This window comes from Scleropages formosus, chromosome 3, assembly GCF_900964775.1.
Source record: "Scleropages formosus chromosome 3, fSclFor1.1, whole genome shotgun sequence".
In the NCBI taxonomy this organism is placed as follows: Eukaryota; Metazoa; Chordata; class Actinopteri; order Osteoglossiformes; family Osteoglossidae; genus Scleropages; species Scleropages formosus.
Genome location: NC_041808.1, coordinates 17,025,817 through 17,052,453, shown reverse-complemented (window position 1 = coordinate 17,052,453; position 26,637 = coordinate 17,025,817). Strand labels below are relative to the sequence as shown.

Here is a 26,637-nt window from a genome sequence, read left to right as displayed (position 1 = left end):
AAAATTTGTTAATAATCCACCCTTGCTGTCTTTGCTAAAGAGAGTGACCCTCAATGTGAGGAGGTCCTGCACCACGCAGTCCTCACCAGTAGGGGTCGATCTTGTAACAACGTCTATTCTTCAACAGCCGAGTGAAGTGAGGCACATGAGTTTTGGCACAAAGCTGTGCATGGATTAAATATAATACCACACACACACACACACACACACACACACACACACACACACTTTCAGAACCGCTTGTCCCATACGGGGTCACGGAGAACCAGAGCCTACCCGGTAACGCAGGGCGTAAGGCCGGAGGGGACACACCCAGTCCGTCGCAGAGCACCCCAAGCGGGACTCGAACCCCAGACCCACCCAGGAGCAGGACCCAGTCCAACCCACTGCGCCACCATGCCCCCCATAATACAAATAAATGTAGATAAATACATTTTAGATTATTACCACTGGCACAAGTATGACAAAGAAGCACATAGTTCAACAGGTAACTTCACTGAATAAGCCTGACCTGTTTACATATTTAGGCACTTTTCTCCAAAGCAACTTCCAATGAACTCTCTGTAGTGTTACCAGCCCACATACCTTATTCACCAGGGTGACTTACACTGCTTGATACACTACTTACACTGGGTCACTCATCCATACATCAGTGGATGACACGCTCTCTCTGTCACTCACACACTACAGGGGAACCTTAACAGCATGTCTTTGGACTGTGGGAGGAAACCAGAGCACCCAGAGGAAACCCACGTAGACACAGGGAGAACATGCAAACTCCACAGAGACTAAGCAGGGATTTGCATAAAAAGTGTTTGCTTCAAATCAATATTTGGAACAGATTAAAGGATCAGTTAAAGGTGTGTAACTGGACACACCTGAGCAGAGTGCAGCAGTCACCCCCAATTGGGGTGGAACACTAGTAGATGGAGCAAAGGAGAGACTTACTACTTGACAGAGACAGATGCACAGGCCAAGCTTTGTTTCAGTGAGGTGTGGTCAAACTCAGCTATGCATCAATCCTAGATTACACTTATTAATTTAGCAGATACTGCAATTATTTACCCATTTATATAACTGGCTAACTTTACTGGAACAATTTAGGGCAAGTAACTTAGGGGTACCACACCTGGAAGTCTGATTCAAACCTGTAACCTTCAGGTCCAAAGGCAGCAGCTGTGCTTACTATGCTATCAGCTCCATTAGGGCTCTGATTTAAATAGTCTCATTCATAGTTAATTATATAGCTGATGAAATAAGGTAGGTTAGATGCTAGAGCACTACACATAAAGCCTGTCAGGGATGGCCTTAGACACACCTGATGTAATGAGACAGTCTTTGATTAGAAATATTATTTTTTAGTATTTTAACTGAAATGAGGCAGTTGTGCTACAAGACACAAAACATACGCTCACAAATTCTTTGTGGAAAAGATGGTCTTCCATGTAGAAGAATAGGATCAAATGTGAAACACTACAGTTGAAGCTTTTGAATAATAATACGAATGGTAGCCATTACTGAGAAAAAAAACATTTTAGGTACATTATAACAGAGCTGAGTTTTAGTTTAGACTGTAAACAGTTCTATTAAAGATTGGCAGCCATTGATGGGAAAGTTACCACAGTATACTTTGTCTCCTCTGTGTATTGCCACACCTTGCTTTCACACAATGTTCAGCACTACCTAAAGTTGGACACATTTTCCGTCCATTTCATTCAACATTTCCAGTCTCTCATGGGAGAGCCTTTAGTCTGATGTTTTCTGTCAAGGATGCAAACGTTTTGTGTCGGAGTGACTCATAGATCTCTTACAAAGTCCCCCACACAACTCCTGCTCAGCAGACACAGCCGATGACGGAGATTTGTTTACTATGTAGCGTCTTTATTTACAACCCTAGGGAAGTTTGCTTTATGTGAGATCTTCCCTGACCTTCACTATGACTGCAACACTTGCACTGGGAAGAATCCAGATAAACGATCTCTCCTGGTCCACAAGTCCCAGGGAACTGAAGTGAAAACAGTGCCGTTCACAGTCATGTCATCTCCCTTTCCCTGAAACCCTCAAGTACATCCACCCACAGTGCTGCAAAGTGTTTACTTTTTTTAACCAGAAAATAACCTCTTTGCAATGTTTTTACCACAAGCATGTCTGCAGAAGTCTGACATTAGTCTTTATCAATACACACAGCTTGAGATCTTTCACTGATTTAAAATACATTGCGCATAAAAAAATTTACAGCACATTTTCACGTATTAAATATGGAAAGGTAGAATAAAAATATACATTTTTTTTCTAGGATGCGCAAGCCTTTATAAAAAGCAGATAAGAGGTGATGCAAATTTGCAAGACAGCTCAAAATCATTTTAGCAAATAACGCCAAAGAGAATTCAATCACTGCTTAATGTGGGTCCATCTTTCGGGGCCAGACTACGGCCTTTATGGCGGCCTACCGGACAGTCTGCTGGGGGGTTCTTGATCACTGTTTTATACTTCGATAGGGTCCACAGAACTGCAGGTTACCACTGTACTGTTACTGAGTGTATATGATGTTATACATGAAGCAGGAGCACATTCACTTCCAGGTGGACGTCATTTTCGAGTTCAAACCTGGGGAAAACTGTCTTGTGCTCTTGGAAGCTTACTGGAAAGTGTCTGGAACTGAGGCATGTACACAGAAATGGTGTTTGCTGATGCTCCTCTTGCGCTGGACCTAGAACCCTCACAGCTAAGTAAAGGGACGGATTCCAGCGGGCTCCTCTCACACCTTTCTTTGCAGCGCACCATCACAGCCTGTCTCTGACAGGTCCCCCCTTGGTGGTCCTCTAGGGCTAGCTCTACCCCAAAAGCTGAGCCCTCAAGAGATTCGTCTTCTTGGTCTGAGGATTCTGAGAATTCCTCTGTTGAGTCAAAGGAACAGGAGCACTGGTGAGATGGGATGCTGTCCAGCCCCCACGGCACCCCCAGAGAGGAGCTGGACATGTCCGAGTTGACAGAAAAGTTGCCTTCGTCCAACGAGCCACTGAGGCCACTGTCCTGCCCGCAGCGACAACTGGGCTCCTGAGGAGAGAGCACTGAGCCGTACGCCACCCTGGACTGGTTAAGGCTCTCCATGGAGGCACAGATTGCGGATGCTGCCCCAATCCCACTGAAATTTCCACAGTGCTGGAGACGGGGGGTTTTCTCACTTTTGCCTGCCCACCCCAGTGCTCTATCCCTCTCTCCGCCTGAAGCTGGAGACTTGGTCCTCTCCACAATCACCGCCTCTGAGATGGTATCCAGCTCAAGGAGGAGCGGACAGGATGTCAACTTCTCACGGTGTCTGAAGAGATTCTCCAGACTCTCAGCCTTGAAAGACAAACGCTTTAAGTGTTGCAGAAGAAAGCGCACGGCCACCTTTAACAAAACGACACTGGTTCCACCATCAAACTGTTTCTCCTGAATGTCGTGCAGTTCGCACCGGACAACAGAAAACCAATTCAAAGTAACCTTGGAGTTCTAGGCACTCAGCTTTTGTACCTACAGGTGCAGTGTGTGTAAGCCTTTTCTGGGAACTCATGTGCGCAAAAATGAATAAAAAAGTGAAAGAGAACTCTGCTCAGTTTATTGCAAACTAATTCAAAGACAACGTGGTTTTGTTTTTGACAGTGCAAAATTACAGAGTAACAGATTTTATGATGGGTGCTGGAATAAACTCTGCGTGTGCTGAAAGACAGTGAGAGCTGAATACATATCGTTTATACCACTCATGTCAATGTACTTAAAGCTCCTTTAAATTTAGTTTGGAAGTAAGGGCCAGACCTGATCTCAACAAGGGGATTAGCGAACTCTCTATGTTGTGGCCTCCCCTCCTCTCACGGCAGACCAAACAAAACTCTCACCTTGTTAAAGTCCACACCCTGGGCCCAGGAGCAGTTGTTAGGGTCAGGGACGTCCCGCCACACTAACTTCATCATCCTGTAACACGTCAGGCATGACTGCATTCGTTTAGCAGACACTTTTCTCTTAGGAGACGAACAATTATTATAAACTAGTATTTAGTTCACATCTTTGTCCACAGTGACTTACAGTTTTAGGGAGACGATGCTAAACTCCCTACAATCATGCACACATATATAACTAAGAGCCATGCAACACACATACACATACATTACAGACTACCCACTGGACCACTGTCCCTCTTATCCCAGTTAAAACGAATCAGTTCCTTTGCGCTGGTCATAATGTTAACCCCAGAGTGTTACTCCTATCTGAATCATGTTTCCTATCTTGGTCACTTTGGTGGCCAGCGTTAATCACATACATACTGTGAATATGGTGCATCCCCGCAGGGAAAAAAAAAAAAAAAAAAAAAAAAAAAAAAAAAGCACAAGTTGGTTACTGCGAGTCTGCGTTATTTTCATCTATGCTAGCCAAGTCATGTTTCTGCATAAAGTTAGGACAGTTATTTAAGGACAATTTACAAGAATATCTGGTAAACAAATGAATAACGGCCTCATAAGTATTTAATTTTATTCCACTCAGTTTGTATATATCATTTCAAAAGATTACTGAATTTAGAATTACTGGCCATGTGGTCAAAACACTGTTTCGGATCCATTTCTATCCTGACCTCCAAAGTGCTCCATAACCTTGCAGTACATTGTGTGTAAGAAAGTTTGTATTCCCAATTCTACATGCAACTACTCATGTAATGTGTACCAGCAAAAATGGTACTACTGAAAAAATACTCTACTTCAAGAATTGTATTTCGGCATCTGTATTTCTCAGCTGTGAAATGCCCTTTTGTTTACTCCGAGTTTGTAAATTGCTTTAGAAAAAAAGAATCTGCGGAATGAACAATGTAAACGTTATTTAACACAGGTCTACAGTATGCTGTATAAGTAGTATCAACTACTGTGAGGCTATTCTGTCAAAACAGCAGGCACACAAGCCTCCCGGTTACATAAAACCAGAAGTCAAAGATTTTTCAACACTGCTTTTGTCAATAACATTGAGGCACAACTTGGGTAAACAACAAAGAAATTTAAAAAAAAAAAAAAAAAAAAAAAAAAAAAAAAAGATCAAAAATGATCTCATACTGTTGCTGGGAGACTACCAGTATCAGGAACAAGGTAACGGAGAGGAAGGCAACAATGAGCAGGAGCACATAGGCTGTGTGTTGTCCTCTGGGGTGCCCCCTGTTTTCTAGAAGGCAGATAAACAACCAAATTACTTCATGTACTGCTTTGTAGCAAAGAGAAGGAAAACCCAAAGAGAGCACATCTTGCCTTTCGTGTAGGCCGGCTCACCTTCACCATCCGCAAATATTGGATACATGGTAAAAGAATATTCCTCTGAAGAAAAAAAAGAATCTGTTGACAAGTAAAAGTAATGATGTCAATGAAGCATACGTTTACATACAATCATTGAGGCAGAAAAATGTATGCTTATAATGTTTTGTTGTACTATAAGCACATAAATGTCTTTAGAGCAGTAAACTCAACCAGCAGGTGACCATGGCAACTGACAGGCACAACCACATACCTTTAATATAATCAAATATGCAGCCTCTCATTTTAAGTCTTTTCAAAAAGAGCCTGTCAGAAGCATCATATGAGATGGAAAGAGAGATGGACAGACAGATGAATGGGGGGTTAATTAATTTCATTTATGACATAAAACAAAATTAGGTGTTTTCTGCAAACCTGATGCCATGGTCACCCACCACAGACGAGTATTAGTTATGTTTTATAAAGTGATTATGCACTGTTTGACTCATAGCACTTTTCTGCCATCACCATTTAATTTTCAATATGACGCTTAGTTCATATTCTTTTTACGACTGCATAATACAGCTTTAAGTATCTTGTTCAAAAGTACTGCAGCAATCTTAACCAGCAACCTTCAGATTACTTGTGTGCTTAACCACTTTACTACCTACTGCCATACTGCTGGGTCCAAAGAGGAGACTGCATTTATTTCTTTTTTAATTAAAGAACCACATCGGCCTCTGAACCACTGATATAACAAACCAGGTTTCAGTAACATACTAAAAAGTTAACTGTTTAAATGTTAACTTCATGTAGTGCTGAGCAACACTGGAAAAGTATGGAATGGGTCATCCTTGCATCCTACCATGCAGGTAGAAGGTGTGGCTATGGGCAGGGATTCGAGCCCACTTGATACCATCCCCTGTGCTCTGATCCCTCCACTCAACAACAAATGACAGGAGGTCTGAACGGTTGTGGATTAGGGTCCAGGTGAGAGAGAAGCAGCTGCCATTTATCCTAACTGCGTTGAAAAAGGAGACCAATTTTGCTGAAGGAAGGGGAAAAAGGAGAGTGGTTTCTTAAAGTCTTGTAAGATACAGGACACTCATAATTTCACCATAACAAATTTAATGAGTCAGCTTAGCAAGAAAAGCAAAATAAATAGAATATTGCTCTAAGAATGGATTTCTAGAAGGGTGAAAAGGCCAGATCTGTATCCAAAATGCAAATATCATTACATATTAATGAAAGAATCTGACTAATGGAAAACTAAAATTGGATAACAATCCACACCTCCCACTTGTGTTTATTTCTAGAGGGAAATGGCATGAATGCAAGTTATTTTACCTTCACTGCTAAGTGAATTACACTGTTCCATATTGTTTTGCTATATAATAGAAGTTAGTCAATGAAGCATACACATTCTAAAATATTCATTCTGAATAAAGACTTACCTGGTGTAATGACTGTGTCCCTGAAAGAGCTTAGACTATTGTTACATTCACAATTGTCAGATCTGAAATCTGACATTTACTGCAGTGTTATGCAGTCTAAGTTTTTTTTTTTTTTTAAATATAATCTCTAAGACCCTTAAAGCTGCAGGAGAGAAAAACACAGATGCTCAAAATATTCTCTGAAAAGACTGCACTGTGTTAAAATTCTATATTTCACTGTGGATGCAGATGTACCGTTTAAGTGACCTGGCACCCATTTTATATAGTCAGGTATAGCTCTGGCTATTGAGAGTAAACTGTCAGAAGTGATGTATGTTAAAGACTGGTTATCTGAACCAACTCAATCAATCAAAAAACATAGCAACTACTACAAATTAATGAGTAATTAATAAATGTCACCACTGAAAATGTAACAACAACAGGCAGTGTTTTAGGGAGAATAAGACAACAAACCTTGGAATATTCTCCCTTAATGACAGAACTAGAACATCCACAGCTCTACCCTAATTCAAATAATCAGCACTGTGTTTGTGGACCTCTTCACACTGGTTCCCTATATGTAAGAAGCTGTGACTAATCCGAACACTAAGGGTAAAAATATGGTCCAGCCCCTATGAAATAGTGTGAAGAGCTTCAACTCCCTCACCTCTCCTGGTGGGCCAGATCAATGTCATGTTGTGGTTTTTTGTGGAGGAGCCCTGGGAGTTCCAGGCTGTGGCTGTGATGGTGTGGACCTCCCCAGTCCACAGGAAGGTGTGACTGGAGACCAGGCTAAGCTTCTCGAACCACACCAGCCCTTTGGAAGCGTGGTGTTGGATGGTAAAGCCCTCAACACAGCAGGACAGATTATCTTCCTTCAAATGCTGAACAACAGAAAAGACTGGCTTTATCATACCAAACAATAAATGATACAAACTATTTGAGGGAGAGCTTCTTACAGACGTTCTGTTAACCCACCGCAAAGAGAAGGGTGACATTGGTTTCATTCTTTGAAGGGTCCTTCTGAAAAAATCTCCAGAAATCAGGTCCTATTTCAGGAGCTGAAAACAGAGATCCTGCATTACCATTAGTTCCCAGAACCCTGCAGTAGTTCACAAAGGGTAAAACTTTGTGTTTTCCAGTTCGCCTGAAAAGTCTGACACAATGAAGTGTGCAAATGGACAACCAATAGCTTACAGAAGATAATTCCAATGCCAGACTCTAATATCAGCTACCTCCAAAATAAAAATATGACCATGTCACAATCCTGAACCTCTGTACTGGTTTCTGAACCTTTAGAATTATGAACTTGGGTGCGATAGGGGTCGCTCCAATCACTCCAGATTCCAGGACCACCATAACGCATGCAGCGTACGCGGACAACATAGACAGAGCAGGGTTCCAAGACTGGAGTCACCACTGACTGATTGAGCAGGAGACCTAAAACCTGTAACAAGACAGGAAAACTCCAGTGTACTTAGCAGAACAAATGCACATGTGCTTTTCATGACAATTCTGGATTAGGACAGGCAACGTAGATGTTCCTGGGTCTTGAGCCAAGAATATCGAGCCAAATTCCAATAGAACCTGTAGTCCCTTAATAATTAATGTCTATAGCCATGCTTTACTACCATTACTGTTTTCACTATAAGTGCCATCGCACTGAAGGAAAAATTTTCTTCTATGGCAGAACTGCATTGTTAAAGCAGGATGGCAGAGCTATGTTCATTTTTCTTTAACAAAAAGTACCATGCCTTTATACTAGAAACTGCTGTCGGCATTCCTGTGAGGAAATAGTGAGCTATAAAAATGGGGGAAAAAAGGGTGGAAGGCAGTCTGGAAAGAGCCAGTATGGCTGGGGCACTCTAACCAAAGGGGTAGAAGCCAAAGGACTGGGGTGACAACACAATAAGTAGAATAAAACTAATACTGTGCAATACATCCTGCCAGTTCCCAGCATGCCTTTCTACAATGCATCAAATGAGGATGCTGGACCATGTGGAACCCACCTTCCACCGTGCATCAGGCCTGTCCACTGTGTAGCGGACCTCAAACTGGAGCTCATAGACTGGCAGCTCATGGCGCTTCCACTGCATTATCAGGAATCCCTCGGGCACAGTGATCGCCAGCAGGTCATATGGTGGGTAGGGCTTCACTGGACAGAGCAGAAGGAGAAGGGTCACAGCACAAAACAAAAGCATTCAGTGACCTGTTACCATACCATGATGCTGGAAAGACCTTTGAAATCACACTGTTTTAACAGAATGTTCTCAAAATCATTTCAAAAAGCAATTTAAAAAACTACTGATAAGGTAAGAATATAAGATGCACAAAATTTTACTAAACTCAGGAGAAACTGGTAGTACAGTTCATCTATATGTAACCGGACCTCAAGTGACTGGATTTTGGAATGTCTGGACAGTCCAGTGCTCCACATTATTTTTTTTTTTTATATGTCACACCTCACATCTCTGTGCGGGATGAATGTGCTTCCGCTGGTTCTTTTCTTCAAACAGTGGTAGGTCACAAACCTTTTTAGTACCAAACGTGTTTAATAAAGGGCCCAAGTAAGAAACAAGAACTATATACAAAATCTCTCATCAGCAGCATGCAAATACATGCAAAAAAGACCTTTAAATAAGCTTCTTTGTCCTTGTAGGAAGGACTGAAGCATTTTTTTTTTTTTTTAAATTAAAAAAGGGGTATCAATGATACAGACATCAACTCAGAAAACGCAATCTACAGATGTCTAGTGACAATACAATTTTCCCTTACATTACCCTTTGTCATTTTCATTCATGTCAAATCCAATGATAAATAAGAACCAGTTCATGACAAACTTCCATAGTAATTTCTACTTCCATTTTCATGAGCATGGGCCACCCCAAGAACAGGCAGTAAGGCCACCTAAAACCTTACTTGGGTCTTTTGCCAGGTCCAAAAACAATACTGTTGGGTAAGTGGTGTATGAGTGAAACACAAACATAACATGTATAGCAGACATACTAAGGAGAGTAGAGTGTATATGTTGTGTGTTTGTGTATGATATAAAGAATATAACCAACTCATTGTGTGCATTCACCAAGTTAAACTGTAGAATTAGTTATTTTTCTCATCACTCCAGACAGACCTGCTTTGTCATACTATATTTTTCAGAATTGGAAAAAAAAAAAAACTTAAAAAAAATCCAAAGTGTTTTAAAAATCATTTTCAGTATTTAACATTATTTACATGCATAAAACTTAACATTAAAAGCATATTAAAAACATGACTTTGGTAAGGAAATACCAAACATTGCTCACAGTAGCTGTCTTATTTTGTCTAGACTTAAGCTTTTGTTGAACTAAAACATTTATGTATAACAACATTACTCAAGAGCAACGGTGTGTCTTCAATGTAGAGTTCATCCTGTAAGACCGCCCACCTCCCTGATCATGTGAGGATGAACTATAGCTTAGACTCATTTTGTTTGGAAAGTAAACAGAGAAAATGCACACAAGCAAAGCAAAACTGGCCCATACTTAAACTTGCTGTTAATGCACTGTACATAGACTGTAGTAACTGTTTAGTCCAAAGAGCTCTTGAACTCTGAATATAATCAATATTGTGCTTATAATTCAAGACATTACACTTCTTCCTGCAGTTAAAAGGAGGAAAGCATGTTTGTATCACTTCCCTTGTTGACTTTGGCTTGGCTACACACTGGCACTCACCCCATTCCATTGGGGTGATCCAGATGGATAGGGACTTGACTGGGCTGCCTTCCTTCCCAAACTCCAGCCATATCCTGTAGCAGGCTACTGGAAGAACGGGCTGGAGGGTGCATCTCATGAAGCCTTGACCTGCCGTCGGACACTCCTTGGCTGGAGACAGGCCTACCTCCACCCCTTCCACGTCACAAGGTAGGTCCCTGATGCTAGAACATCCCTCACATGCTGAGACCACAAGCAAGTTCTAGTGACAGTGTAAAATGTTTCATCAGGGGGGGAAAAAAAAAAAAAAAAGCCAACCTTTATCAAACTTCCTTACCGATACAGGAACTTAACCCACTTTGTGGTGTTCCACCTACAAGTCATGGCAGTGAGGTCTCCATTGGTCTCACAGGACACAGCTACATTGATTTCTGCAAAACACCAGACTTATGAAGGCACACAAATAGGCAAAGCACCTCTGACTGCAAGAAGGGCTCATTCGGAAGCTGGTCTACATAGCAGGATGAGGAGGGCAGAAAGACAGATGAGTCAAACTCACCTCATGAATGTTGTCAAAAGGAAGAATAGAAAAGTCAGTAGCCTAGACCTCAATATCAGTGAAAATAGTGAAAGAAGAGCAAACCAACAGGCAGAGTCTTTCAAGGGTTAAGAACGGTACACCTGCAGCTCAACCCATTCTAATGAAAGAAGTGCATCATGGGAGCAGAGCTGAAGTTCAAAGCCAGTGCAAATCAAAACAATGAGTATATTTTTATATAAGCTATATTTTGATATAAAGATGCTTATCAGACAAAATGTATATCAGAGTATGTTCAGGCAACCATCAAAAGGAGAGAGAATGAAGCCCTACCAATCCACAGGCTTAAGCTCAGCTCACCCTTGATGTACAGGGCTGCGTAGCTGTAACTGCACACAGATGTGTTGCCCTTCCATTGGCAGCACTGCAGGAGACGGAAGCGGTGCTCCTTCACAGGCCTTACATTCAGCAGGGTGACACTGCTAACATGTTCACTGATGACAGAGTACTGGCTTTCCGGAACTCTCTCCTGTGCATCCAGCCACCATACCACGTTCCTGGCACTCAGGCTGCGGTTGTTGATCACACAGTAAACAGTCACATTGGAGCCTGCGCTGGTCAACATCGTTTCTGGTAGGTAAGTGACCTCTGCAAGGAAAATGAAGGAGAGATAAACCAGGGAAAGAAGGCATCAGTTGACCCACAGGACCCATAGCCTTTTGAAGTGTAATTGAAACAAAAGTAAAAAAATTAAATTACAAAATTAAGTACAACTCCACAAGCAAACCGCAGCTTTTACAGAAGTTCGCTGAAGCTAAAAGAGGCAGCAGGTGGCCTAGTGGTCAGAGCCACCTCTTCTGGGTTTCACTGAACTCCAGTAAAAATTACCCAGCTGCATGAATGGGTAAATCACTGTAAGAAGCTTAACATTGTAAGTCACTCTGGATAAAAGCAACAGCTATGCAAGTATATGAATAAATAACCAGAGCATTTTCTCAAAGTGGCACTAGACTCCTGCCTCACAGTGCCTGGGCTCTTTGGGCATAGGTTCAAATCCAGCTCAGTTTGTTTGGAGCTTATATGTTCTCCCTATGTTTCCGTGGGTTTCCTCCCACAATCCAAAGACATCCAGTTCAGTTGAACTGGCAACGCTTAATTACCCATAATATACAGTATGTATGTACGGCTACATTGCGATGGACTGCTGTCCTGTGCTGGGTGTGTCCTCTCCCTCTCCACCCTTGCACCCTGTGTTACTGGGTTCAGCTCTGGTTCACCATGATACCGTTTGGGACAAGTAGTTTCAGACTGTGTGTGTGTATTTTCAATTTTAAGTAAATATTTCAAGCATGGGGCGCGGTGGCGCAGTGGGTTGGACCAGGTCCTGCTCTCCAGTGGGTCTGGGGTTCGAGTCCTGCTTGGGGTGCCTTGCGATGGACTGGCGTCCTGTCCTGGGTGTGTCCCCTCCCCCTCCAGCCTTACGCCCTGTGTTGCCGGGTAGGCTCCGGTTCCCCGCAACCCCGTATGGGACAAGCGGTTCTGAAAATGTGTGTGTGTGTATTTCAAGTATACTTTTTGCAATTCTAATATGACATTTAAAGAAAGATGCACGCGAGTTACTTCTGGAACACTGCTGGCTGTAATGTTCTGGTAAAAACTATTGGTACTGATTTCTACACCTCAAAGACAAACATCTGAATAATATTAACAAACTAAAGTATTGCATTTTAGAAAGGGGACACTAAGTGAGCCGCAGTCAAATGTGCGGGGTATTTTTGGGTTAACCTCCATGACAAATCTCACTACCATTTTCTTGCTGTCTGAGTATTGACTATTGAGAAGCACAAATTTTGTTGATGTAAGTCAGTTGAGCGCAAAAACTATTGGAGTAATACATTTCAGACAAACCTTTCAGACTAATGGTTCAAAATCAACAGAATGAAAAACTCTTATCCCATTGTAAAATAACCTTGACAGTAAATTAGTGCATGACTGCTATCCTGGAATTGCATAAATGCCTACAAATGCTAAATCCTGCCGTTTTACAGGAAATGAACTTCTTACCGTGAAGGTAAATAGGGAGAGCTTGACTCCAGTCACTCCATGGGCTGGGCCTGTCCCGGATCTTCCTTCGAACCTGAACCAGATAGTGGGTGCCAACAGCCAAACTTCTCATAGAGACTGGTTGTGCTGTCACACCATCTAAATGCTGCTGGGATGAAAAAAAGTATTCAAAAAGTACAGACGATGTAATAAATTTGTACATTATTGACATTATTTTGCTTCAACCCCAGCACTAGGATGTTATGTTTTCAAATACAATGTTGAAGTTCATTGGAGGAGCAGCTGTTGAGTCATACCATCCAGGAGCTCAATGTGGAGTTAAAGGAGTAGCGGAGGTCATAGGTCAGAGGGTAGGTGGTAGGGTGTGGATCAGTCCAGCTGAGTAACAGTTCTCCCTCAGTAGTCATGTTGTACTGAAGGTTAACTGGGGGGTCCAGCTCCACTGTGGAGTGCACAACGGAACACATACAAGAAACAGCTGACGGACAAGACAAATTCAGTGGAAACATTTCAGATAAATATGTAGCATAAGACATCAGCAATTACCATTATTCAGTTGACATCTTTTTCAAAAGAAAATTACAATTTTATCCAATTTCACATCAGTATATTTCTCCTGTGTTATTTCAGGGTAAGTATCCTGACACAAGGTATAGTAGCAGAAGGGAATTAAACAGTAAATCATCAGATTATAAACATACAGCCCTAACCTCACATGATCTGCAGCAATGTATAACACCTTTGTGAATAACACATGTCACGCCTATGGCGGTCTTTACTGCAGCAGCTTGTTTGTGTCCTAACAGTGCCAGCAAATGAGTAGACACTAACATTGCTGGTATCCAATAAAAGAAGCGATGAAGGGTGAACACGGTCATGGATGTAGAAAAGGATGTGAAAAGTTATGCCGAAAATCACAGTGGTTTACCGAGGTGCTGTGGGATAAACACTATGACTGGGGAGACCGCAGACCTGCGGCCACTGGAAACAGCCAAGGTAACCAAGATCATTTGGTTATCCGTGTACAGAGGCATGGAGCACTTGATGGCTTCATCCCCCTGGCAGGTTTCCTCCACAGTTCTGTCATCCTCGTCACCTGTCATGTTGCTGGAATCAGACCAAAAGCAGACAGGACAAGGACACTCAAACATGGAAGCACGCGAGTAAATCACTATACTGTCTACCACTGCAATGCAGTAAAGTATTTTTACCCAATTTACTACACTTACAAACTACGTTACAATGTTTAGTGCTTACATAAGTGACAATTTTATTGATTGACCCATTAATACAGCTTGACATTTTTAGTGAAGTAATTAGGGGAAATGGTCTCTCTCACATGTACAACAGTATTGGAATGTACCTCACCAGACAACATGTGTTGTACCAAGAGCTGTCCAGTGAGCTGTCCATCATCCTTCCAGTGTAGACCGTAAAATCTCACACTGGTTTCAGTCAGTGTAATAACAATTCACCAGAAAGACACAGGAACACATCACTCACTCTAGACAGGTCCAGTTCGCAGCAATGACTGCCTGAGCATCCAAATGTCTGCCACTTTGTCTGAGGTTACAGTCCAACTGCCCCAGAGTCTCCGCGACCCAGCAAAACACATCTAAACAAATATCTGGAGAGGGACACAAAATCAGCACTTAACCTCGGTACCATCCATGAACAAACTGATCTGACATCTCTTACAATGATATACTCATACACTGTAAATTTCATTTAATCTGTCATTGAAGACTGAAAAGTAAGCTAAACACAGCATACTCAGCCAGCTTGGGTTTCAGGTTTATCACTTTTACTGCTTTTATACTGTAGCTCACCAAGCACAGCACACTGTCTCATAACTGCTGAACTGAGCTTTCCCACTGCTAGTATGCAATAGCTGATACTTATTGACACTTGTCACCAAAGCAACTTAGTGTTACATTTATTCCATTAGCTGATGCTTTTCTCCAAAGTGACTTACAATGTTAAGCTACTTTTAATTATTTATCCATTTTTACAGCAAGGCACTTTTACAGAGCAGATCATAAGTTCTTTGCTCAAGGGTACTACAGTAGGAGGTGGCATTCAAACCTGGGTTCGTCACATCTAAGGTAACTACTGTAACCACTATCCCACCTGCTGCTCCACATCCATAGCAAGACACTTGTTACAACCCAAAAAGCCCTCATTAAATTGGGATGCCACACAACCCTGTATCAATAGTTTAAAAACTTGCATTTGAATGTTTCAACAGGGAATTCATGTTAAAACACATCCACAGCTGCAGATCGGAATGTAAAAAATAAAACCAGACAATCGACTTTTGCGTCCATACTTCTCCATTACCTTCATGGCTCGGGGTTTTGCTGGGGAGTATCTGTACGATTATGTGGGCACTAAGATGGCACTGGGCAGGGGGAGGGGTCCACATTACTTGGTTGTTACTATCTGTCATGCAGCAGCTCCCAGTATGTCCTTCCCTTTCCCCGTGCACTTGGGAAGGTGCAAGGTCACAGCAAAGTTGAAACTCAGGCAGGCGAACCCAAAGCTGACCAAGTGTTCCATCACTGGCGCAGGTTGACAATACACCTACACATCAAGCACATGGAGTTGAAGGTTAGGAGGGAGGTCCACTGTTTCATGCTGAGGAATGTGTGTCTCATTAATATGATTGTAACAGGGCAAGAAAAAGAAAAAAAAAAAAAAAGCATAAAAATTTCCACTTACCTCCCCAATACCAAAAAATATGAAAGTAGTAAATACTTACCTGGAACCAAAACCAACAACTCCAGTAGTACCAATTTGATCATGCATTTATTTATGCTTATAGTCATGAACCATATTACATTCAACAGTGATAGTGGAATTGTTCGAAATAACCCTGGATATTAGATTTAAGCACTTAAGAGCTACTTGCAGATACTTCTTAAAACACTTAATGACATCAAAAATCGGTGCTTCTGTATAGCCAATTTTGAGGAAAATAGATAGATATTGTCATTGCCAAATCAGTATATTTTTAAACTGGCTTTAAAGATGAACATGAGGAGGAATCTGTGACACAGTATGAATTGTCAGTCTCCCAATTACTGTACACTATGGTGATGAACAGAGAAACTAGGTAATAGAGAGCAAATCCTGCAGGTGGAGTGCGACCTGAGAAATCAGGCAAGGTGTGGAATAGAAAAGACATGTAAGAAGACAGCAAAATTAATGACCACCCTTCAAGTCGGTAATGCAGCTATATTTCGGCAAACCAAGTCACAAGTGATTTTACTTAGCAATAGGGCTTCAGATTTGTTTAGAAAAAAAAATTACAAATTAGGTCGTTTTTCCATAATTGAAGAAAATACCCTAATTTAATTTGTACCCTAATGAAAATGGTTCTGTCACTATGTACTATAATGTTTATAAGCATGAATGGCTTACACAGATGGTGTGACAAATGAAAGCAATGTATTTGCCCAAATACCACAAATTACTAAGTAAAAGCAACCTTCCAAAAAGACCTGGCTCTAAGAAATAAAACAGTCATCTCTGGTGAATATTTACTGTACTCAAATGGTTGGCAACAATATACAGTATAATGCTAATTTGTAATTTTAATTAAAAAAAAACCTAGAAAAAAAAAAATTTACCATGTAAGGAGATCAAAAGAATCACAGCAAACATTTCCCCTTCTTGGACTGGGCTGTAGAAGACACAATAAGAGTTAATGTCATATATCATCAGTTTGTAGAAGTGCTGGATATGTTCTTTATTAATACTATATAATGTATTAATATTGTATGAGTAATGATACAAAATTTCTGCAAATGAAGTTGATACTGCAAAGCACATGGCAGCATAGAGCACTACAGGCAGAGCAGCTAAACCTAGAGAGCAAGTTCCCCCCCAGGTTTTCAATTCTGGGTCCCCTCTCTCTCCAGCCTTGTGCCCTGTGTTGCCGGATTAGGCTCCGGTTCGCCGCAACCCTGCTCAGGATAAGTGGTTTCAGACTGTGTGTGTGTTTTCAATTCTATAAGAGCACTTAACTGGTTCAATTATAGAAATAATTTGAACCATTTAGCATTCTCCTTAAATATTAAGATCCAGATTTTTCACAAGAAAACTCAAAAACCTACACACAGTGAGGCTCTCTAGGGCAAGGAGTAAAGACCTATGTTGAAGATCAGCGGTAAATAAAAGTGCTTCTGGACCTGAACTTTCCATGTGGATCAGTTATCATTCTTACCGTTAATGCTTTAAAAGAGCAATAATGTGATCACAAGTAAGTCTGCAAGAGACCTTGCAGGGAGGCACGTGTTTCAGTCATCACACTGTGTAGCCCAGGAGCACACAGCTTTAGTCCTCAAGGAGTACTGCAGGTTCCAAAGAATACCTCTTAATTAGAGCCTGGTTGACATATGAAATGCTAAGTGAAATGACAAAAAAAAAATCCATTTAACTGCTTTTGTATAGCAATTAAGAGCTGAAACTGAGCAAAAACCAGCACCCAGAAGAGCCGTCACTGTGAACCTCTGCTATACCCACTGGTACACCTAAATTCAGTCTAGGGGTCTAGGGCTGGAGAACAGCTCCTTTGTAGAAGCAATATCCAGCTTTGGGAATGAACATTAAAATCATGTAATCTAAATAGGAACATGAACTGCTCTTTAGTTTTGTAGAACCCCTCTGGAGAAAAATTATGAGGATGAATTACATCAAGCAAAAAAGAGCAGCTAACAGAATGCAGACTGGAATAATTGTGTCTACTACCACAGTAATGCCATACAGTGCGTGTGGGAACGCTAATCCAACAAGAAACGGATGTGTCTCATTTGTTTGAACTGAGAATCAGTCATTTGCATCATGCATGAAGAAAATCAAAAGTATTTTCACCTTTAAAACACTTCAACCCAAAAGGCAGGATCCAAACAGATTTCAAATTAAACTTGTCATTTCAAACACTCAATCCAAACTCAATTATTGAGCTGGGGTTGTCCTGCAAAGCAATTCTTAGCAGGGGGTTTTGTGCTGCAGGGATCCAGATAAAGTGTCTTAATAAAGGGCACCTATGAAACACATACTCTACTCTAAGTACTGAGGAGACAACAAATACCCCAGTCCCCTGTCTCTCCACAGTAAAATGCCTAAGAAAGAATAAGCAATTGAATTGTCAGGACATGGAAAAGGGGGGGAGGCATAGTCAGACCTATAATAAATGGATAAAAATCTATAATAAAAAAAAGTTACAACAACTCATTAATGTTTGGAAAAAGCTTTTGACTAGTATATTTGCACAAAAGAAGAATACATAGCAGTAAAATTACAAAAGGTACAACACAATGTGCTGGGGTGGTAAAAAAGAAAACCAGCAGGGTTATCATAGGACCTCCTCAAAACAACTAAATAAAGGAATTATTTATGGAAAAGAACTGAAAGTGTTAGAGGCAACCAATACACGGAATTACACATTGGCATTCAGTATTTATGCTATAAAATAAATGGTCTTTGGACACATGCAAAGCAAGGTGCTGTAATGGTTAAAGCACTGCAGGCACATTTCTGAAGTTGAAAAGCACAAACTGCACAAAGTATTTCTTTAGCGTAAAGTGCACTAGAGTAATTCAGACTCCACAGAAAAAGAGCACCAACCTGCAAAACACACACACACACACACACACACACACACACACACACACATTTTGTACATACATTGATTGATTGCATACACACAAGACCTATCGGGAGACTCTTGATTTGTCTACGTATGAAAATGAGAATGTCTCTGGGTTTGCAGAAGAGAAGAGGACACATCCTTCACACGTTTCACTGTATTTTACACAAATACGAAGCTCGCCTGTTCGGTTTAGCCAGTCAGCGTTCCGACAGCGCAGGGGGTCTCACACCTTCCTTCCTTCCTTTCTGCGTGAAAAAAAAAGCAGCAGCCGCAGCGACGCGACACACGGACGTCCTCAACTCTACGTTTACACTGAACTGACACTTTTCTCAAAGCCACTTGAATGTTAAGTTACTTAGAATTAACTCACCCGTTGGTTTTTACAGCTGGGGTTAGTTTTACTGGAGCAATTTTAGAGTAAGTACCTCAGGCTGACTCAGGGTTCTACAGCTGAGCCTGAGGGTGGGATTCGAACCTGCTGCTCCTGCAAACTTTTTCGTCACACCAGCCAGCTGCCCCCACTTTAAATGAATAATAATGCTCGTAGCTAACTGAACATAATGTGTAATATGTGCACCAATAATAGTATTGTGCTGTACAGGAGAAAAAAACATCCGCGAACCTCCAACACACACACAGCTACTCGGACTGCAGAGAGAATCGCTCTTCTTACCTGCACGGTGGGCTGAGCGGGAAGTGTGAGCCGCTGCCGCGTGCCGAGACGAGAGCCGAGCGCGAGCTGCGCGTCCACGAGCCGCCCGCCCCCCCTTTTATATAATATGGTACAGTATTACTATATATATAGTATATGAAGCAAAACTGTATTTTAATATGGTTATTATAGAATATTTACAGTTATAGCATACATTTGTGTACTCTTTATTATATTCTCTGTGACTCTTTGAAAATGCTATTTATTTTTACTCGTGAGTTGCACGTCGACGTTCTGAGATTTCCGTTCTCTCCAAAACGAATGCTAAGCTAAACGAATAGGTTATATTTATGTATTATATACACACTTCTGCCTCCTGCTTTTCTCTCGGGAGTGTCCGTATCTTGAGGTGTTCTCTGCATTCGTGAAAATGTGGCCAATATTACATTTATTTACTCTTAACAGGTTGTTGAACCCTAACCAGAAATGACGCACTGACGCGCTTGTCACTGGCTTTTAAATTGCTGGGATAAAATATTAATAACGCCGGTTTCACGTTTTGTGGGAAAATCAAACAGATAATAAATACGTGACTCTATGAACCTGGTGTAGAAGGGTGAAATAGAGATAAAAGTGGAAGTCAGTGTGCCGAACGCGCTCATGCAGGGAGAAACAATGTACAATGTATTTATTTTCTACTGTAACGACCCGCGTTACCGCGAGTTTGAGCGGGAAACCCGTTTGTGGTAAATAGTTGCATTATGGGAAAAATGTGAATAAAGTGTGCAACCACTACGGTACTTGAGGGGATAGTAAAGGGTGAGTGTTTACCAGGGGGGACGAAGGTATGGGGGTGCTAAGCAGGCTGGGAAAAGCTACCCTGAGTGCAGTTCCATGAGGAAACGGGGTCCTCGCACCGAGACCATCACTTCCCTGTCTACAGTCTAGTGGTGTTGTAAAAACGTTCATTAGGGATGCTGCATGTGCGTCCTTCCTCTCCCCATCCAACCCCAAAGCACCGCAAGGCACCCAAGCGGGACTCGAACCCAGACCCACTGAGCAGGACCCGGTCCAGCCCACTGCGCGCGCCACAATATTTATAAATTACATCATGCATTAACTGTACTATAACATCAGCCTGTATGCTCTATGTACTTCTATACTGCAGGAAGCACAGTATGAGTTTTTATTCTGTAGTACTCTTACTCTTTATTATGTAACATAAATGTTTATATGAATTTCCAAAAAAAAAAAATTACTAGGAAGGTGATTTGGAATGTGGATATTTGGATAAAGTTTTATGCAGCTACTCATGTGATGACCACTGGTGCATGTGGTGAAAGAAACTAGCTGTACTTAAGAATCACACCTCTCCATCTAAGCTTCTCTTCGTGCTAATGTAATGCACACATTGTATCTTCTATGAGATGTATGTCGCTTTGGGTTTGGACAAAAGGATGTGCTAAATGAATACATGTAAATATATTCTGCATAATGTGCCCATATGCTCTGTAATGTACTTATATACTGTAAAATGCACTTACATACTGCATAAGGTTCCCTCTGTCCGGTCAGTGTCACCACCAAGAGCCTTACAAGTAGCAACCCAAGAGCAGTGATGCCTACTACACTTGCAGCTTCGCTCTGCTAGTTTTTTATCCCTTTTTCTGAGTAGTTTCAATGCTCTGTTCTTTGTACACATTCTCAGATGCAAAAGGAAGGCTGATGGGTCGTGATGCAAAACTGCTTGCATTGGATTTACACTTACAGAACTTCAAAGCGCTCCAGCAGAATATTCTTTTTGGCAAAATGTATGTATTGATTAAGAAATTATTCTCCCATTATCTTGTCAGGATAAGAAATGGGATCACATACAAAGTACCTATGGTGATTTATTTATATTTTAAATTCTCCAATATACTCAGCAAAGTGTGGCAGAAGACTTTATTCAAATTTAACTTACTGCTGAGGTTGCTCAATAGATACCAGGAAAATATTTTATCCCTTAAGTAGCGTAAATAAAAAATAAATAACCGTCATTTGTACTGATACCTCATTACTAAGTTAGTTAGATATTTATTAAAATAATGAACTATTTCCTTTCTAGGGAAAAAGTATAAATATGGCATTCTAACATGACATTTTCATGGATATGTGCTTGTGTGCAGCAATGACAAGGTTTTCTCCTTGTTCTCCTGTTTCTAATCACTGTGTGTAAACAGTTTCCTTCCAGGCTGTGTCATCGGCCATGTTTTCATGCTGGAGTCGCTCTCCAGCAATTCAAATAATTCTGAGCTGTATTCAACCGGGGGGGGGGGGGGGGGGGGGGGGGGGGGGGGGGGGGGGGGGGGGGGGGGGGGGGGGGGGGGGGGGGGGGGGGGAGCATGATGGCGTAGCGGGTTTGGCCTGTGCCCGCTCTCTGGTGGGTCTGGTGTTCGAGTCCCGCTTGGGTGCCTTGCGGCAGACTGGCATCCTGTCCTGAGCGTGTCCCCTCCCCCTCTATCCTTGCACCCTGTGTTGCTGGGTTAGGCTCCGGTTTGTCGCAACCCCACTTGGGACAAGCTGTTTCAGACAGTGTGTGTGTCTTCACCCAAGGTTTAAACACTATGGCTGGGATGCGATACACTTATTAGTGAGCAATATTATCCTGATCTCAGAATTGACACTTTTTGGCCACGTGAAATGTATATGCAAACTGAATTTTACAGTTATTCGGTTATATATAACACATGATAAAACGGTAAAGTCAGAAAAAGCCAAAAGTCAAAATGGTTGAGTTGCGTGCAAGATTCGTAGCTGTGGCTGTGCACACATTATGGGTGTCATTCTGTATCGGCTGTCATGGCAACTCAAGCTGCTTCATGTGAAAATTGTTTCGGCCGTAGCACCAAGCACGTTTGGTTTTCCCCGAGAAGGTAGTGTCTCTGCAGTGTCTCCACAGTGTCTCCGCAGTGTCTCCCTCAGTCCAGGACCAGCAAAGAATGGGCAGTGAAAGTGTTCTTTGTGGATGCCTGTTGAGGGCTTGGATCAATGTTCTGTTAGGACTGCGGCACTGATGTGTCCCAGTGGGCGGGACTAATCCGATGCTTCTGCGGTGTGATCCTGTACACAATATGACACATAGGACGCATGAGTCAGAAGGCAGTCGACTGTGCGAGGGCGTGGACATGAGAGGGCTGAATAACAAGGGCCGCAACAACCGAGAGCCCGTAGGGCAGAGCAGACGCCCTCCATCACTCCTCACTCTCCACTGAGCTGTGCGGGGATTTTGGACACGCAGTCCTGACAGCTCAGCGACACATGCAGAGAAAGTCCCAGAGTCAGAGAACCCCAGATCCACAGAGTATTTAAAAAAGGGAACGAACATTAATTATGCACTCGATTGTGAGCCAGACAGCTCCGGCTGTAAATTAGCCTGGGAAGTCAGGAAAGGTGGTGTGGATTGTTTTGGTCCTGTTTCTGCTTCAGCGCTCGTGAAAATTTGATTTGTGTTCACAAATGCAACTTTCAGCTGGAAGAGCAATGTTTCTTTTCCTCGAACCTTCAAGGCCTGCCAAGACTTTGCTTGACGTGCATCTCCAGCCCAGAGGTCCTAAAGGTGGGGCTAAAAGGCAAAGGGGAATTTCAACTAAACCTGTGAGATGAACTTGCTTTGGAACATCTCTTTTCCACGATGTTGAGAACAGGGACGGCAACACTTCACCGCTGCTGTTCTGCAAAGTGGTGCATGTCATTCAAAGATAGCGACATCATCTCAGCAGGCGTAGCTCGTGGTACTCCAGTTAAATATTCAGGATGGATTCCCTCACTGCCAGCTCACATCACCGTTATATTTGTCAGAGCGAGGGGAAACACCTTAAGCTGTCACACTGTGTGCATGCGTGCACGCTTGTCTGTGTGTGTGTGTGTTGTCCTACTGAGCTTCTGTATGTACATCTGGATGTAGAGCAATTCCCTCCACAAAAACTTTGGGTGTTATCCCCTGGGTTTAGGTCAATCTTGGACCTAGTATGGTTTTATAGCCATGTTTTAGATGAGCCTAGCAAGGGTTCAGTCAATATAGAACTAACTCAGATTATGACCTCCTGAATCTTGTGGAAAAAAAGCTGCAAGCAATAGGGTAATTATATTTGATTTACCTTCTGCTAAACCGTTTTTATTAAGTCAATCAAATTCTGGATTCACTGGCAGCTGCAATTCTTCTTGTTCCAAATTATAATGGATGTCAGTATGACTTCATCTGACTTATCTGTAAGTAATCTACTTACTCAACGCCAAACAGCCATCCTCCCTTGCAACACAGTGACTCCATACCTCACTCCAGGATTCAACACTGCAATTTCAGCCTTGACAAGTTTGTGTTGCTCAAGATGCACTCATAAAATATGTCAGAAAACTCATTCAGGCTGCTTGTGCGATTCCCCGGATATTGATGAAGGAATCTCGTACTGTGCACTGACTGATGTAAGTAACAGTTCGGAGGTGTACAAAGACAGTTCAAGTCCTCACCGCTGTTGATGGCGTTTATTTGTGGACGACGTTGACAGGTAGCGTTGTCTTTCTCACGATGTCTGTCATTTGACCAGGAACACACCTTTATCCAGTGTTCATACGTTTTTCTTAAGATCATACCAATTTTTACAATGCAGTCATTTTTTTGCTTTAAAATTACATTATGAACAAAGGAATGGTATAGGGAAGCTGTTGGACTCCCCAGTGAAACCAAACTGCAATTGCCAACGTGCTTTGGGAGGCGATGCCGAGTTTTCTGAAGTCGGATCTTGATAAACTCAGTAATCGCTGCAAACCAGTGCAGAACAACTCCACAGCAGCTGAACAGAACTCATTGTGAATTCATACTAAATTACAGCACGCATAACAAAGCCACCGCCATTAATCATTACGAGACGTGAGGGAAACACTGTTTGAACCATTGTTCAAATTAGCTGCTAAATTAACAGCCCCCCAGAGTAACGTTAATTCACGCAGAAATCTCTCGCTAACGTCAACTGGTTATTACTACTGCACCAGAATGACCAAAGCATTGCAAATGAAAACAGATAAGGGGCTAACGGTATTTTAAATGGGTTTGCATTAAGAACCACTTGCATTAAAGTGCATCATTAATAAAGTCTGAACAAGGTCTTTGTAGTTTTGTACTCATCCAGCACAGAACCATAAACACGACCACAGCATGCCGAAGGTATCGAGTACCAGGAGAGGCACTGCTGCACAAACTAGAGCACATTATGTAACATTTATAAAGTGCGTCTCTCTATGAGTGTGATCAAGTGTAGAACTGTAAGCCGAGCATAATTTAATATACAGTGGTGCTTGAAAGTTTGTCAACCTTCTACAGTTTTCTCTGTTTCTCCATGAATATGACCTAAAACATGATCGGATTTTCCCGCAAGTCCTAAAACTAAAAAGAACCCAATTAAACAAATGAGGCAAAAACCTTATACTTGTTCATTTATCAAGGAAAATGATCCAATGTTACATATCTGTGTGGCAAAAGTATGTGAACCTCTAGGATTATAGGTCATTTGAAGGGGAAATTATATTCATATGTTTCAATTAATGGGATGACAATCAGGTGTGAGTTGGGGAGGCCCAGTTTTCTTCAAAGAACAGAAATGAGGGGCTTCACAATGGCCAGCAGCATGGTGGCAGAGCAGGTTAAAACAAACAAACAAACAAATAAATAAATCATTGCTACATCGATTTTGGAATAAAGACAATGTATGAAACAGAAAAATGTTTAACATTGATATAGTATCAAGTGGCTGGTACAGTGCTAATATGAGTGTGGTAATAATATGATGTAATTGCTTCAAAATGGTTTACCATGTTTTCCAACTTTTGGAGCTGGAGCAATGCGGATGAAGTGCTCTGCTAGCAAGGCATCAAGAGCTTCAGCACATTATTGAGGTGCTGGTGCTGAAGAGCTTCTGATCACCTCTGATTTGTGGTGGAATGACCTCCCCCTCTCACTCAGAACTGCTGAAACTTTGTCTACGTTCAAGAAGGGTCTGAAAACTCACCTTTTCCAGACTCACTTCACCCATGATCTCTCCAGCTCCGTAACTTTCATGCTCATGTTTCATGTTCATGCACCGTAACTTTATGATCATGGCCAGGTAAGCCTTTACACAGCCGTTACTTTTGTACTGTATGTAAATGCTTGTGTACCTTAAAAAAAAAAATGTAGGAAGGTAATCAGGATTAGTGTATCCTGAGTTTTATGCACCTACTCGTATGATGAACATCGGTGCATCAAGTGGAAAGTAACAAACTAGGTTTACTTAAGAATCACACGTCTGCAACTATGTCTCCTTCTCCTAATGTAATTCACAAATTGTATTTTCGCTGAGATGTACGTCGCTTTGGAGAATAGCGTCTGCTAAATGAATAAATGATTCCCTGGAAACACTACTGTACAGCCCAGACCCGCACCATTACATTTATTCATTTAGTTAACGTTTTTCCCCAAAGCAACTTACAAGGTTACGGTAACACTTATTACAAGCTTAGTTATTTACCCTTTTGTACAGGTGGGTAACTTTACTGGAGCAATTTAGGGTAAGTACCATGCTCAAGGCTACTACAGTTGGAGGTGGGGATCAAAGCTACAACCTTTGGATCCAAAGGCAGCAGCTCTAACCACCATGCTACCAGCTGCACCACAGTAAAACACACAAGCGTGCTGCTGTGGGGACAGGGGAGGGACCAAGGATGGATCCAAGTCAGTCGTGCATCTCCCCGTTGTACCATGAAGACGGAAATGGGTAAACATCTGTACATCACTAACCTGCCAAGATTCAATGCAGAAAGCACATTTTCTTAAACACCTCTTACCGTGCTTTCATACAAGGGTAGGCAGAAACAGAAAGAAAAAGAATGTTGAAGGAACTTGTTCCAACCATTATCGGTATGTGTACAGTCTGTCCTGGTGACTCTGCAGTTTTGTTCTTGGTGACTGTAAATAATTTAATTCACCACGCCACCAACCAAACAAGCAAGCAAAACCAGAGCTATGAATCATGTTCATCTCAGACAACGAGATAAAACACATCTTTAAACACTCATTTGATGATTGCTGTTGAAGCCTACTCGATTTGCCCGATAATTGCCCCATGTGAAACTCATGGCTTCGAGAAAATGCTAGGCTCACAATTACTGGCAAGAACGAGTGCTGCAGACATGTGGGTTTGAAAGATACGAATTCTGAGTTGTCCTCAGTGATTCATCATGTTCTTAGAACTGGAGTGCATTGAAGACGTGTTGCTTCCACAGTGTTCTGTTGGCGCAGCCCAGGAGCCCTTTGTATGCCATGCCCACGTTTGGTGTAGT

At 41.9% G+C, this 26,637-nt stretch overlaps 1 protein-coding gene across 1 annotated transcript; it reads right to left on the bottom strand.

The window, feature by feature from the left end:
- Positions 1-1,530: 1,530 nt before the first annotated feature.
- Positions 1,531-19,319, bottom strand: LOC108935262 (leptin receptor-like). The gene is made up of 19 exons (XM_029250151.1): positions 18,813-19,319; positions 16,609-16,661; positions 15,317-15,559; positions 14,480-14,603; positions 13,905-14,083; positions 13,273-13,418; positions 12,977-13,121; positions 11,273-11,560; positions 10,712-10,805; positions 10,396-10,598; positions 8,692-8,837; positions 7,956-8,129; positions 7,661-7,903; positions 7,350-7,566; positions 6,115-6,297; positions 5,268-5,351; positions 5,079-5,184; positions 3,879-3,954; positions 1,531-3,345 (listed from the first exon to the last, which is right to left on the bottom strand). The coding sequence occupies exons 2-19, from the start codon at positions 16,640-16,642 to the stop codon at positions 2,602-2,604; spliced, it is 3,429 nt and encodes a 1,142-aa protein (XP_029105984.1). The 5' UTR covers positions 16,643-16,661; positions 18,813-19,319; the 3' UTR covers positions 1,531-2,601.
- Between the last annotated feature and the right edge of the window lie 7,318 nt (positions 19,320-26,637).

Bases quoted from the DNA above. Each gene is read 5' to 3' on its own strand.
- LOC108935262 (XM_029250151.1), bottom strand. From the start codon at position 16,642: ATGTTTGCTGTGATTCTTTTGATCTCCTTACATG. The intron at 15,560-16,608 runs GTAAATTTTTTT...CTTGATGTGTAG, and splicing joins TCTTTTGATCTCCTTACATG to GTGTATTGTCAACCTGCGCC. The intron at 10,806-11,272 runs GTGAGCTGAGCT...GGTGTTTTGCAG, and splicing joins CGCAGCCCTGTACATCAAGG to AAATCAATGTAGCTGTGTCC.